The following is a 15,145-nucleotide window of genomic DNA, read 5'->3' as shown; positions in this document are numbered from 1 at the left end:
TCTTGGGTGCTGACCACCCCACCCCCCAACTCCTTGTATGGCAGGTCATCTGCGCCAGGCCACCTCAGCCTTCTAGGCCTCGTCCCCCACACTCACAGCCGCTCTGTGGAACGGCTTCTGTGCCCTCTACCTCCCTGGTGAGGAATGGGTGCAGTGCTTGGAAACTGCCTAGGGCGGTGTGGCCAGTAAGTGGCAGAGCTGGGGGACTGGCTGGGCTAACTGCAGCCCACCTGCCAGCCTCAAAGCTCCTTCTGCAGCCAGCCCCAGCCCCAGGGCCCTGTGCAGCCAAGCACGCACCATCTCCCCTGCCCCCCAAGGCTCCTCTTCCAGGCTCCCTGCCCTCATCAACCTCCCCTCTGGCCCCAGGCCACATCCTCAGATGTGCCCTCCCCCACCTCACCTGGGGCCCAGGGCTGGTCTTGCTACTTTTTTGACATTGGATTCCGGCCCCTGCTTTGACTGCTGCCCTCCTAGGCCAGGTCACCAGTGTCCTCCTATGGGACTTTCATGGCCTCCCCGTGGTCCTTCCTCCTCCAGACCATGGTCTCACTCTGGCGAGCCAGTGGCTTCAGGCTGGCGCAGTAGTGCTAAGAGCCAACATTCAGGGAGGGCCTTCTCCGCCAGGCCCTGTGCTGGCGGAGGGGAGCGGCCAGCAATCAGCCGGTCCTCAATGTCGCCCTGGTGGGGGGCCTCCGGCAGGCTACTGCACCTGCCTGGGTCCCCAGCACCCCCTACAGCACAGGGTTGGTAGTTTCTGCCGTGCCCACCTTAGCTGTATTGCTCTGAGGCTAAAGGACACTGTGCTGACACAGGGAAAGGGTGACAGAGAAGTTGACCCGGGCTTTTGGGCTAAAGGGGGAGGTCAACTGAGGTCCAAAGTTACAGGACAGACTGACGTGGGTGGGACGAAGGCCTGTCCATGGCGGTTTCCAGGTAGAGGCTACTGGGTGCTGCTCAGGCGCTCCTTGCCTTGCATGGCGGTGAGCCTGGGCCACCGCCCGGCCCCCATCTCTGAGTGCCGTGAAGAGCCACCCTCACCTCTGTTCCCCGGGACTAGAGGCCACCCAGGCCTGGTATTAGTGCCCTGCTGCCTGATTCAGAAACCAGGCGCTCTGTCCTCTCCCATGACAACAGGGTCACACCAAATACAAGCAGCAAATGTGAGCTGGGGCTGCAGCGGTGGCATTTCTGGCCCTGAGAGAGGCCAGAGGAGAGGGCTCATCCCAGCTCCCACCCCGTCCCAGGGCCAGAAGGAGCTGGGGCTAAGGGTACATGTGGTTCTGGAAGCCTATCTGTGAGGCCACAGCCAGCCAGAAGCACACAGTGGGAACGGAGGCTCGAGTCCAGCGGCCAGCCCTTTGGGGCTGTGAAGGGAGTGAGGGCAAAACCACAGCCCAGAGCACTGTCCAGTGATCGGAGGACTTCCTCCTGGAGCCTCCCTGTGGGTCCTCCAGGCTCTCCCTGAAGCCGCCGCCCCATGAGAGCTATCGGTTCTTTCTAAAGGCTCCCCTCTCCACCTGGAGCGACCAGGGGAACAAACCTCCCAGGGCGCAGTCCCTTACAGTTGACAAAGCACCTTCTCATCCACTAACCTCCAGGGGCCTCACAGCAGCCCCAGTAGGGGGCTCCTTTCATAGGCAGAGAAACTGAGGTTCAGAGAAATTGAGTAACTTGTCCAGGCAGGATCAACTACATAATTTGTGGGACCCAGTGTGAAATAAAAATGAAAGGCACTTGACCCAAACTTAAGAATTTCAAGATAGGTAGCAGATGGTGGGCCCTTCTAAGGGCAGAGCCTGGGGGAGTGCCTGGGTTACAAACCTGTGAAGCCAGCCCCGTGTCCCGGGTCACACAGGCGTTGGGAGGAGCTGGTATTTGGACCCAAGACTCTGAGGTTCCAGGCTGATGAGTGAGCCAGACTAGGCCAGAGAGCTGGGCCCTCAACAGGGATCCTGAGGGGTGGCTCAGGGTGGGGGCCCGAGGAGGTGAGATGTGCGCCCATCGGGCCCAGCCCCCTTACCCACAGGGCTGGGCTGGAGGGTGGCAGGCCAGCCATGCGCTAGAGGTCTAAGACGGGAAGCGGCCCAGGAGCAAACCCTGTTGCAGCAGGCGGGAAAACCCCAGACACGTTAAAAGGCTGGTCTTTGGTCTTTTCCTGAGGGACCCCTGCTTTGGGCCGGATCCTGGACAGCTGGTAGGCAGGGGAAGCAGGCCATTCAACTGGACCTGCCGTGCAGCTCGGACAGAAGGGCCAGGAGACAGCAGGATGCCCTGCACTGACCCTGCCTGCTTGTACCTCCCTAGGTCTGGGGGAGGTCCAGCAAGGCCCGTGAAGGACAGTGGAGTGGACAGGCCATCAGCTGTGGGCCCTGTGAACCCGGGCCGGTCCCTTCACTTCTCAGAGTCTGAGGTTCCTGATGTGCAATGCGGAGAAGATGGTATTTACCATATATTTCTCGCAAGGCCCAGACAAAATGGGGACATGGCAGCACTCTGTAGTGTCATAACTGACACGCTCACTCGCGGTGGCGTTTCTTAGAAGCCATGCACGTGGAGTCAGCACTCGCAGCCAGTTCTGACACCGTCAACCCTAGTCCCTGAGCTCCTGCTCTGTGTTGGGCTCGTGCCCCAGACACACGCTCTGGTCTCACCGAGGCCATAGCCTAGCGGGGCAGCAGGGGGTTCACTCTTCTGTCTAAGCAACGGTTGGGGAAGGATCATTGGTGTTGGGGGGGCCACAAGAGAGGAGCTAGCGAAGAAACTGACCTGAGCCAGGGCTCTGGGTGCAGGGTTGCTCAGGGAGACAGAACAGGGCCCGACCAGGCCTTTCTCTCAGGAGTGTGGACCCAGCTCTTGTCCCTCGGTCCATCACACCCGAGCAGGGGCTCCATGGTTTCACGGGATGGCTCCCTCGGCTCCACCTCACGAGTCCCTCGTGACTCGGGAGCGCCCTTCCAGAGCTCTCTCAGGCCCTGGGCTTCCGTTTGTGTGGTGGTCTCTCCCCTGACCACTCATTGTCCAGGCAGAGCCATGTCAGGGGGACCCCAGCGCCCAGCACAGGGCTGGCACAACAAAGGGACCCGATTCTGCTGAATGGCGGGTAAAACAAGACTCTGGCAGCCCCGTGAGGAACAGATGGAGCGAGGTGACCGAGCCCCTGCACTGTGTCAGGCCTGGTGGGGCGGGTGCCTGAGACGACCCCCCACTGCACAGGGGCCCGAGATTGTGCAGCCACAGCCAGAGTCACGGGCACTGGAAGGGCGAGGGGAAGCCGAGGTGAGCTGGACTGAAGGGGGAGTGGGCTCCACCCGGCTAGGAGGCTGAGGAGAATGCCAGCAAACAGAGCTGCACCTGAGTGGGGCCGAGGTGGGGCGCACACCTCAGGACCTGGGCGTGGGTCCAGGGGCCCCCGTGCCACACTTAGCTCCCGGCGTGCTGTGGGGCTCTGGGCAAAGGACCCTCCCTACTCTGGGCCACGGCTTTCCTGCCTGTGGAGTGCTTGGGAATCACTGGGCTTACCCACAGTGCAGGTGTCTGGCCCCACCCCAGGGGCTCTGATCCAGTGGGCCAGGTGTGGGCCCAGTGACCCAGACCCTGGCAGCCTAGACACCTGTCCTACAGGTTTCATCTTGGTGGCGGGTGCAGCCCCGTCAGGGCAGGCCCACCTACCCTTGTGCCACCAGGATCACCTGAAGCCAGCTGTGAAGAGGGGTGAGCCACGGGCTCTCCTGGTCCAGCTCTGACTGTCTGACTTCCAATCCTGTCTCTCAGACGAGTCCTGAGCCTTCCACGGCTCCCATCACTTTGGGACAAAAGCCACGTTCCCTGGCGAGGCCCTTACACACTGGCCCTGCTCTTCCCCACCAACCTCTGTCGGGGTCGCCCTGTCAGCAGGCCTGTGCCCATCACTGTGCCCCACAATCACGTTGGGCTTCGTCATGAGGTCCCTTTGGCATGTGAGGAGAGTTTGGCCGAGACAGGAGAAGCGGCTCCCCCAGCCACGGAGCAGGGAATGGAGCGGGGCTCCTCCCGTTTGTCCACGGCGTGCCGGCATCCTGCTCCTAACCACACTGCCTCTCCACCTCTGCCTGGACCCCCTGCTCCACCTCGGCTCTGAGAGCTGTCTGGAGTGGAGCTGGGTCCTGGGGACGTGCTGGAGGCTGATAGGATGGTGACAGTGGGTGTGAGGGAGGGGGTCACTGAAGCTGGAGGCAGGGCAGTTGTAGAGGACAGGACTGCAGCCCTGACAAGGGAGGGGGCACCCAAGCTGGGGTCTGAGGGGGAAGTGGGAAAGGAGGCCCTGGAAAGCCCCACTTGGCACCCAGCACCGCTCTCTGAGGCAGCAGACCTGTGGGCCCACGATCCCCAGGGACCTGCACCCGCCTGGAGGCAGCAAGCTGCGTCGTGGACTCTGCCTTTTTAGCACACAGCTGGTGACGGAGGCCCCTTGAGCCTTGACTGACCTTGGCCCAGTGGCGTGGAGAACAGGCCTGTAGTCCACACCATCCTGTGACCTTCCTCTGCCCGGGAACTCGTCCCTGCTCAGGGCAGTGTGATGCGAGGTAAGTTTCTGCCAGTGGAACTATCTTCCAGAGGCACCAGGTAGGTTCACAGCGTCAGGGGTAATGCCCTCTCCTGGGCCTGCCTGGTGGATGGGGGTCTTCACACTGGTGCTTGAGAGCAGAGCCCTCCTGGACCTAGGTCTGCACCAATGGGGGTGGGGGCCGAGGGCAAACAGGGAGCCAAGCAGGAGAGAGAAGAACAGACCTAAGGGAGGTTTCTTCCTTTGGTTGGAGGGATTTTAAATGGCTCATTCATCCAAAAGGACAACTGAGATTTTATATTAAAGCAGGTGGCAGGAGCAGGACATGGAAATGAGCCCTTACTCTGCCACCAAGTAGAGGAGAGCTGGGCACACAAAGGGGCTCGCACTCCACCTCTCGTCTGTCCGAGGCAAGCCTCAGGCAGAAGAGGGTGGACCATTATGCCGTGTTTACAAAAGACGGCTCGGGAGGCTCATAAGGAGAAGCAGCTCGAGGAAGGCCAGCTTCCTGAGCCTCGGTTTTCTCATCTGGAACCCTGAATGGCACCCTCACAGTGCTGGGGACATTGGAATGTGACCGTGCACCTGCCATGTGCTGTACACACGGCTAGGCTACACATCAAGCATCCCAGCCACGCTGCTTCAGAGTAGAGACTACAACCCGCTTTTTGCAAGAGAAAACCGAGGCTCAGAGATGTGAGGTGACTCGGGTGTGGTGATGGACTAACGGAACCCAGGTCTGCTCCGAAGCCTGGGTCGGGACAACAAACCGGAAAGGGCAGTCACTGTTCACAAAACATCAGGAGTCTCTGCTGTGGGAACAAACCCACAGTTCCTAAAACACAGACACGCCTGGCTAAGCAACCTGACACCACCCCGACTTGCTCGTTTCCTTGGACCAGGAAATCTCGCCGCACGCAGCCTTGAGCTCTGGCTACTTCTCGGTCAACAGCCAGCTGCTGGCACCTGGTCTGCAGCCACCGCCTGGCCTGCCCTGCTTGGAGCCAGCTGAAGAGAAGCTCTGAGGAGGCAGGGTCGGCTTGCAAGGAGGAGTGGGCCCTCACTTCCAAGGAGCGTGGGGCAAAGGGAACCAGTAGGCAGATGACCCAGGTGCTTGGTCACTTTCATCTGTTTCTACACACTGGGGCTCCTCCAAAGATCGCAGCTGGACATAGGATTGTACTGGTAAAAAAGAAATAAAGATGCCCTGGGCTCTTTGGGGTACCTTCTACTAGCGGCTACAGTGGACAATCAGTATTACCACTCAGGGGCCCTCCTGAGTGAGGCCGGGCAGGGGGGCTAGCAAAAGCATCAGGAAGTGGGCACGGGACAGGGATGATTCGGGGGCGGGGGCATTCAGGTCACATCCCAAAGGGCTTTGGGGTCACCTTGGACCAAATCCTGAGGGACCAAGGAACCTAGGAAAGGGTTAAGGCAGGACAGGGAGGGGCTGGGGGCAGGAAAGGCTGGGGGCAGGGAAGGCTGGGGAATAGTCTCTTAGATGAGGGTTGAGGCCCAGAAGGAGCTTGTGGGGGTCCAATGTGCGCAGCCCCCAGTGGGATGGGGTGATTGTGGGGAGCAGGGCCACCTTCTGTGTGGGGGGCTCACCTCCCCACTCCGTTACTGAGAGGGGGAGCTGCTGTGGCACAGAGGAGCTTTCTGCTTCAGTGCAGGGCGGGGGCTGGCTGGTGCAGGCTCGGGGACCTGCGTCCCGGTAAGGCTGTGGAGGGCCCTGCCACAAACCAGGTGGCATTTTATACAAAGCCTAAGAACTGGGCAAAGCACAGAATCACCTCTCGATGCTTCTACAGGTGTCAGTGTCCCAGTGGGGCCTCGTCACAGACCCCAGAGCCTGGAGGACCAGGGTTTGCTTTGCTACTTTACAGCTCTGAGAGGTGAAGGGAGGCCATCCAGGGGCAGGTGGCAGGGCAGGTCAGGTGTCCCAATGCCTAGTTCACTGCCCCTTGCCCCCGCCCCCCACCCCAGAAGCCACAAACACCTGCCTCTGAAGAGCCATGTGAGTCTGGCTAAACCGTTACCTCCCTGGGCTGGCCCACCTCTGCCAGGAGATGGAGACGATATTCTCTCCCTCAGGGACCTCAGGGGTCATCCCCACAGGCCCATCTAGTCACACCACCCTCTCTGTAACCCCATTTCATGCTCCCCCCACTGCAAGCCCCTGCCTCTGGCCTCCAGCTGCATTCTGTCACCCTCCTGCCTGTACCCCAGCCACACACCCCTTTCCTCCCCTCTGGGTTCTCTGCTGGGTGTCGTGCCTCCCATACCCCGTGCACTGCAATCCTCCAAACCCAGCAACCGGGCTCAGCCTGCGTTTCCTGGTAGATTTTCTCTGACCCGACCTCACTGTTCATACAGCACCACCAGGGGACCTCCCCACCCCACTGAAGTCCTACCTCACAGAACCTGCCCCAGGGCCTGGGAGGGCATGTCCCCACTGGCCTGCCTGTGAGGAGCAGTGCACACGTGACCTGCAGGTGGGGAGGAAACATGTCCCCAGCTCCCGGGACCCTGCCCTCACCTCCACCCTCGCTTCTGGGAGGCTGAGAAAGTGGCATTCAGAAGTATGCTGTGTCAGCTGTGTCCAGGGAGGCGAAGTCCCCAAGGGTTTTATACTTTTTGAGATGGGCCCACAGACTGGCGAGAATCAGATTCAAATTTCCTCTGAGGCCCAGAGCAAGGGGGAGAGCCACAGGCCTCCGACTCCAAAGGAAGCCAAGGGACTTGGGGTGCACGCTCTGGGCCCTCAGGGCAGGGCCCAGGCTGCTCCCTCCGTCCAGGTCTGGTCCCCGAGTGTGCCAGGGCCCAGGTGCCAGGAGCCCTGGTTTTGCCCAACTCATAGGGTGGCTGTGGGTGAGTCACATCCTCTCTAAGCCTCAGTGCCCCCATCTGGGGCCGGCCAGTGCCCTGCCCCTCCTCCTTTTCTCCAATATGCTTTGCTCTGCCTGGCACCTTGCTTCCACCCCACTCTACCCCTCCACGTAGCTGAGTCACCATGACCCACCTTCTTTTAGCATCCTGTAGAGTGTGTGTGTGTGTGTGTGTGTGTGTGTGTGTGTGTGTGTGACTAAGCTAAGGGCAGGAGCTTAGGGCCTCAGTGGGGGGCCCCAGCTGACTAGCTGACTTGGGACAGTTCAGCAACCGGTCAAGTCTGACCACCCTGGTTCTTCCTGAATGAGAGAGCCCAGTGCCTGGAGTTCAGCCCGTGGGTAGGGAGGCTGGGACTCGAGGAGAGGGTGCCTGCCCAGGCCCCAGGGCCCACCCACCTTCTCCCTCTGGCAGGGCCCCCTGCTGAGCACCTGGCCTGGGGAATCACCCTGTGTCACCACCTCCCTTGCTTCAGATCTGCCTGACCCTTTCCCACTGCTGGGCTGGTCCAGGCTCTGGGTCCTGCCCTTGCTCCCCAGCCAGACTCCTGCCTGTGTGAGGAGCGAGCAGTGAGGCCCTGCCCATCCCTGGGCACCTCCTCCAGGAAGCCTTCGCGCTTCTCCTCTGAGCCAGACCCTGTGCTGCGCCCTGAGGGGCCATCAGAGCCGGCATAGACTCGGCCTCTGCCCCATCAGGGTGTCCGAGGCTTGCGACAAAACAGGATGCTGGTGAAGGAGGGACAGAGGTGGGGCTGGGGCTGGCAGGAAAGATCCACTTAGGTCTGGAGGAGCCTTTGCCCAGGAGAACTGTCCAAGATGGCACCTGGGTAAGGAGTGGTGGGTGGCATGAGCCACTGAGGCAGGAAGCCTGGGACAGCCTTCACATACAGGGCTTGAGGGACAGGTGGAGGGGGGCTTCCAAGAGGTGACGGAATGTGTGGGTCTGGAACTAGATTAGAAGTGGGAGGAGGTGGCCTGGGACACAGGTTGGTGAAATCAGGAGAGACCCAGGGACCCTGGAGATGGAGGCTACAGGAAAGGAGTGGCAGGAGGGCAGCCCCTGGGTGGACAAAGGAACCAGGAGCTGGGGGAGAAGCAGGAGTGTGTGTGTCAAGAGACATGACATCGGCCGGACCTCTCAGGGTGGCTGTGCGGTTACATGAGGCGGGGGACAGCGTGGGGCTCAGTGTGCACTCGCCACGTGTCAGCCATGACTACCATAACCGCCTCGCTCCCCCTGGTCTTTCCGGGCCTGCCGGATCTCCAGTCCCTTGTCCCCTTTCCCGGAACTGCTGTGAGCAGCTCCCCTCACTGAGTGTTGTCCTACGTGCCAGGCCCCAGGGACTCTTGTCGTGGCACCTCCTCTGAGCCCAGCTAGGTGGCCATACTATAGCATCATGCCCGTCGGATGGAAGGGAGGCTGGGCGCAGAGGTGGAGCGGTGCAGGAGATGGGCTGGGGCCAGCTGTGGGAGAGGACCTCCTAGCTACCACTCTGTGCCTCAGTTTCCTCATCTGTAAGATGGGAGTTACTTTAGCACCACCCCTCAGGGTGGCTGTGAGGTAAGGGAAGGCTGAGGGCAGTGCAAGGCCCAGAGAAAGCTGGGGCTAAAGCTTAACTTTACTGTGGCCACAGTTACTGTGGGCCCTGGGCCTGGAGCACAGGTACCTCTGCTTCTGGGGCCCCTGGAACGGGCTGCAGAGAATCAGCTGTCTGGTCTGGTGCCTTCAGGGGGAGACTCTGCCTGGAATGCCTGCTCTGCTCCTGACTCAGGGCCCCGGACTGGGGCGTCTGCAGCCTTGGCCCTGGGTATAGCCTGCTGCTCACTGCTTGCTCGGCCCGGGGCGTGCCTCCCCGCTTTTCAGGGCCTCACTCTTCATCTGTAAAGTGGGGACAGCTGCCTCGCAGGCTGTGGGGAGACTGGCTGGACAGAGCTGACTGGAGAGCAGCCTGCAAACTGCAAAGTGGAGAGGGAGAAGGGCCAGCTGGAGGGGGTGGGCTGAAGTGCATTAAGACTGTTTGAGGGAACAGTGGGCGCCCACCGCTGGGGGCCACTGTGGAGGCTGGAAACCCACCCAAGGGGGCAGGGGCAGGGTTTCCTGCACCTTCTAGCCCCTGCCCTGTGCTGGGAGATTGCTGGCTCCGGGACTAAGCCAGTGAAGAGGGCAGATGTGGGCACTGCCTCAGTGGAGCACACAGCAACCAACCTGGGAGGCTCCTCCCTGCCCAAGTTTGAACCCTCCGTGGTGGTGGCAATAACAACCCCCTAAAACGTCCATGTCTTCGTGCTCCGTGACCCCTGGCAGATGTGATTAAACTAAGGCCCCTGAGATGGGAGACTATCCTGGGTAGGCCCTATGTGGTCCTTAAAAGTGGGAGGAGGCCTGAGAAAGAGCTGTGGTGATGGAAGCAGGGACACAGAGATGCAGTGCTGTGCGCTTTGAAGATGGAGGAAGGGGCCGGGAGCCGAGGAATGTGGGGGCCTCTAGAAGTCGGAAGAGGCCAGGAAATGGATTCACCCCCAGAGCTTCCAGAAGGAAAGCAGCTCTTGCTGACACCTTGATTTTAGCCCTGTGAGCCCCAAGCCGCCTTTCTGACCTGCAGAAGAGGCTACATTTGTATTGTTTGAAGGCGCTGATTGTGGTCACTTGTTAACAGCAGCAACCGGAAGCTAGGCATCTAACCCACAGATACCTGGGGGAAAGGAGGTGATTAAAGACCCAGGCTTGACAGGTATGACTCACTGGGGCTTATCAGGCTGGCTGTCAGTGGGCCCCAGGCAGCCTGGGGCAAACTTAGCCTGTCACTCCTTTTAACTGATTTTAAAATCGGTTATATACTTTGAGGCCCCTTGAAAGTAAACGTAACTGCCCGTTCTCAGTCTGTGCTCAGGGACTGGGGGTAATTATGAACAGCAACTACTGGGGTGCAACTGAGACGCCAAGGGTGGGGCAGGGCCATTTGGCCCTAAATGGCCCCAGGCCGCTGTGCTGCAAACACCCTTCCCCTCCAGCTCTCTGGAGGTTTGTGTTCTGTCCACACTCTGGACTGACTACTGCCTGCAGCGCTCCCTACCTCTGCAGCCCCTTCTTCCATGGAGGCAGGATCCAGGCCTGCAGCTGCACGGCCTGAGCGAGCCACTTCACCCCTCAGAGCCCCGTGTTCTCACTGGTTTCTAACAGACACAGTCTCCTCTACTTCCGCTGCTGCCAGGCATGGAGCCTGGGGGACCCCAGGAAAGCAACCAGTGCCATAACCAGCAGGAGAAAGGCTGCAGGATTTCTGTCAGTGCTGGCTCCTTAGAGTTGCCAGACTTGGGAACCTTGTAACCAAAATGCTAGTGCTTGGGTAAACAAACAGCAGGCAGGTTCTAGGAAGGAACTGAGAGGCTCGAAGGTGGGTAAAGAGCCCAGGTTTTAGCTCACACATTCTGTGTCCTCTGTGTTTTGCTTGGGTCTTGGCTCTCAGCCGTGTTAAGAGGTGAGGCTGCCTCATGAAATGACTTGCAGACGCTGAAGGGACCTGTGACCTCTGCAGTCTGGGCACAAAATATTTCTGAAATAACTCCGAGTCAAACGGCCTAGAAGAGTGGATAAAGCCTAAATTCTCCAACTCCATTTGGGGGAAGGTAAATTGGAGCATGAAGCCTGCGGTAGGAGGCCATTTACCCGCCTTCAGACATGGAAAAGGGGCTTCACCCTGGGCTTGCAGGACCAGTCTGCTGATGACTTGTGGTCAGTCGCCACAGCGAGTGGCAAGGATGGGTGTGGGCTCCCGGAACCTCCTGTGGCTGGCAAGAGCTGCCCTGCCCCCACTCGCGTCTGGAGGGCAAAGGGAGCCTTCTTAATCCTTTCCTACCCACCCTGAAAATAAACCCCATCGGTACAGGAGATACTTGGTATCTAGGGCTACAAGACACCTGCCAGGTCATCTCAGGCACCAGGTGACTGCAGCGCATGTGCCCTGCTCTGGCGGAAGCCCGTACTGGGACTACAATCGGTACTGCTCACATTAGATCATTCCTGGGCATTCCAGCCCCGAGTCTTTTCTCACAACAGTAGCTCATCTCTGTCCTCCCGTGGGGAGCTAACCAGTGCAGCGGTCAAGTGCACGGACTCTGGAGCCAGGAGGCCCGGGTCTGACCTTGACGTGGAATTTCTCTGTCTCACCTTCCTCATCTGCTCCTGGGTCACAGAACCAGCTCCTTCCCTCTCGGCCTGTTCTACCCTGTCCCCTCCCAGGACCCCAAACAGGACTCAAGTGGCCCACCAGACCCAGCACCCACTGGGATAAACTGCCTGCACTCCCTCCCACAGGCCCAACTCTGATTCCCCTCGCCGTCTAGGCTGCCTTCTCCACACAGGGACGGGGCTCTGAGCATGTGGCCCCAGGTATGCTCTGGTCAGCACTGGTCACCTCCCTCATTCTCCATTCCTTGCCTCTATTAATATGGCCGGGAAGCAGCCACATCTCAGTGGGGGCTACTACTTAGGGCTTGAAGTCCAATAGGATCTTAAGTCTGTACTACACAGGCTGCTCTCAGAAGAGACAGGTGCGAAGGATTAGGAGCTCTTGGGGGAGGGGCTCAGCTGTGCTCTGGATAGCACAGTGCCTTTCTCGGAAGCCTCTGAGGATGGTTACCCAGTTCTGGGTGTGGGGCCTTGGCTGCTGGTCCTTGTCCCCCAGGTATAGTATTGTAGGAGGACCACAGGAGGGAGAGGTCTCTTGTCTGTGGGGCAGGATAGGCTCTAAGGGAGTTGGTTTCTATAATCAGAGAGGTGGGAACGCAGGAGAGGCCATCGTCATCCCTTTCCTTGGCCTGGCACAGAGTCTCCCGATCTGCTTGCCCACTCTGCCTCCCACACATGGGGTGAGGATAGCGTATTCTCGAGGCTTCCTTCCTCACCTCCCTGACCCGCTCCGGCTCTTGCTCTGGGCCATTATCCACTGACTCGAATCCGAAAAAGCAAGTACAGAGGCCCTTCTCTCCCCCAACCCTTCTACCCCGCCATCCACCTGCTTGCTGTTAATTCACTTAGCCTTCTTCTGCCACCAAGCTCTTGCTGGGAAGGGTACAGGGCACCTGGGGGCCCGGTTCTTGGTCCTGTCCTGCTTTGGAGCTCTGGCCCCAGCAGAGTGCCTACTTCTCCTATAGTAAGTGAGACCGCGGGGTCTGGGCCCCCTTGGGCCTCAGCATGGCTTCAGAGCACCGGCGACGCTTAGGTTCCCATCATCCACTTCTAGCCACCTTTCTAGAACGTGCATAATGCTGACTCACATGTTCCTGGAGGGTAGTGGACACGCCTGCTTGGTGGGAACAACAAGCCCACCTATTGGCCATTTCCAGACCTTCCCAGGGCAACCCAGACAGCCCAAGTCAACGAGACAGCCCTATCCAGAGAACCGGCAGACAGCGGGCTTCCAGCCTGAGCTTGTCCCATCTGCTCGTCTGGGCTCGCCGGCCCTTAGTGCTCTTGTCCGAGAAGCAGGGCTATGCCTGTCCTGTCCGGTGTGAACCGTCAGCCAGACCCATGATCTCCTCCGCTCCTCCAAGCACCAGGAGGGAGCGCGGGCCTCAAGCCTCCTCCCCAGCACGCAGGACCACATCCCTCAGGTGTCCCTACGGCTCCCTCCTCCCTAGATGCCAGGGCTCCTGCCAGGTCCACATGAGGACCCCTGGAGGGACGGACCTCTGCAGAACCGTCAGGATCTGACCTCCATGGTCCTGTGACCCCGACAATTAAGATGGTCCACACTGCCATGAGCTCTGGGCTAAGCTCAGCTATGCAGGGTAGTGTGGGACCCCGGGCAAGCCAGGGCACCCCAATGAGCCTCAGTTTCCTCAACTGAGACGTGGGAAATGCACCACCTGGCCTCACAGCTCCCAAGGCTGGTGTGACCTATCAGAGTACCGCGAACAAGGTTGTGAGAATCCCAGGCAATCCTGCAGCTGTGCTCCAGAGGCCTAGGCAGCTGGTGGCATCCAGGGGCTAGCAACCCCAGAAATGCGGAACCAGCTGAGAACCAGGAATGAATGAATGAGGAGGCAGACTTGCTTTTCCGTCATGCAGACTAAGCCCAGTGGAAGAGTGGTCACTTCCTCTTCCTCACTGCACAGAATCAGCGGTACCAGCAGGCCCCCTGAGCCAACCTGAGTGGCACCAGGTGCTTCTGGGTGAGCCTCCCTAGAGTCTGGATCCAGCCCAGGGGCAGGGCTCAGAGTGTAGCTGACATTGTGCAGACCTCCAAGGCAAGTGGGTGTCTGAGGGGGGACCGTGGAAACGTGGGCCAAGGCCACCAGCCCAGCAGGCTCTGGCTGGGGTCATTCAGGGAGACGGGCGCCTTGGGGCCAGGAGGGGCTGAGTCCTGCTTTTACCCGGCCTGCTAGGTGACCTTAGCTGGCCCGCCCTCTATAGGCAGCAGATTTCCCAACCATAAAGCAAGCGGGTTGGACTGGGCGCCCCTAAGACTCCCTGGTCCCAAATCTAGACGTAGCTTTTTCTCCCTGGATGAGGCTTCTCTCCTGAGCGAGGCGATGGGTAAGGACCTTGCTGTCGGAATGCCTGCTCTACACTAACACCTCCTGTGTGTCTGCATCTCACTGTCGCTCTGCTGATGCTGAGGTCCTAACTGCAAACGTGGGCCTTTTCTGCAAGTAGAGAGGCGTTCCCAGCACGTGCCCCTTACACGCAGGGGCCGCTAGATAGGGGGTCTGGGTTCTTTGCTACAAACACACAAACAAAGAAATACACGTGTTTGATGAAGGGTAAAACCTTTCAAAAGGAAAAAGTGAGTTCACATCTGGGGTGCAGCCCCCCACACGCACACACGGCGCGCGTGACCGCACACACAGACGGACAGCTCCCTCACACGCCCCCCACGCGCCTGCACGGACTCACAGCCCCACGCGCCAGCACGCACGCATCACACACCACACGCGCACACAGAAACACACACGTGAACAAAAGTGCAAGGACAACAAAGGAAGTGGAAGAAAAGTGTTACCCATGAGGAGCCGCCGTTTCACCCGCTTGTCCACATCAGCTACTGACGTGGTACTGAGCTGAGAGCGCTCAATTGCAGCCTCATCCTTCTCTAAAACACAAGTAAGGGACAAACATGGAGCCACTGGTTAATGACAGCCCACTTCCCGCGGCCCGAGACAGTCAGCCTTTCGGCGTGGCGCACACGAAGCCAGCACAGCACGTGGGCTGACGCGGTGTCCTCGCCAAGGGGCTAAACCCAGGCACCTCCAAGGTGGCGTGTTCAGGGCAGAGCGAAGAGGCAGCAGGGCAGGGGTGGGGTGAAGAGAAGGGGAGGACCACAGAAGGACACAGATGGGACACAGGGCCCATCTGCACACGGAGCAGGCAGCTGAGGTCAGAGCAGACAGGACACATGTGCAGACAGCACCACGCGGGGCTCACGAAGACACAGGCCATTACAGACACCCTGGCTCGGACTGGAGAGGCAGGCACAGGACAAGGCAAGGACAAGGGGACAGGCCGCGAGGTCCGGTGATGGATGCGCCTGGACAGCAGACGCCCTGTCTCAAGGGCGTGAAAGTATGTCAAACACTCATGCAAAATTAAGAACAAAACATGGAGGAAGAAACACGCACACGACAATGGATCCAATCGAATAGACAGAAAAACCAGGGGATTGATTTGGGCAGCGCTGGTTGCCTGCTTGTCTATAGAGGACTAGAGCGATACATT

The 15,145-nt window shown here is 59.6% G+C and overlaps 1 protein-coding gene across 4 annotated transcripts in view; it reads right to left on the bottom strand.

The window, feature by feature from the left end:
- Nucleotides 1–15,145, bottom strand: part of SCUBE1 (signal peptide, CUB domain and EGF like domain containing 1) — a 123,998-nt gene that overhangs the window by 37,395 nt on the left and 71,458 nt on the right. For 2 of the 4 annotated variants that reach the window (XM_033118302.1, XM_033118305.1), the window contains one exon: nt 14,433–14,522. The exons of the other annotated variants lie outside the window; for them this stretch is intronic. In XM_033118302.1, the coding sequence (XP_032974193.1) occupies nt 14,433–14,522 (90 nt within the window). The remainder of the gene's footprint in view (nt 1–14,432; nt 14,523–15,145) is intronic. 4 annotated transcript variants of the gene reach the window in all.

This window comes from Rhinolophus ferrumequinum, chromosome 10 (assembly GCF_004115265.2).
Source record: "Rhinolophus ferrumequinum isolate MPI-CBG mRhiFer1 chromosome 10, mRhiFer1_v1.p, whole genome shotgun sequence".
Classification (NCBI taxonomy): Eukaryota; Metazoa; Chordata; class Mammalia; order Chiroptera; family Rhinolophidae; genus Rhinolophus; species Rhinolophus ferrumequinum.
Note: the sequence above shows the minus strand (reverse complement) of the source record. Positions and strands in the feature narration are given on the sequence as shown.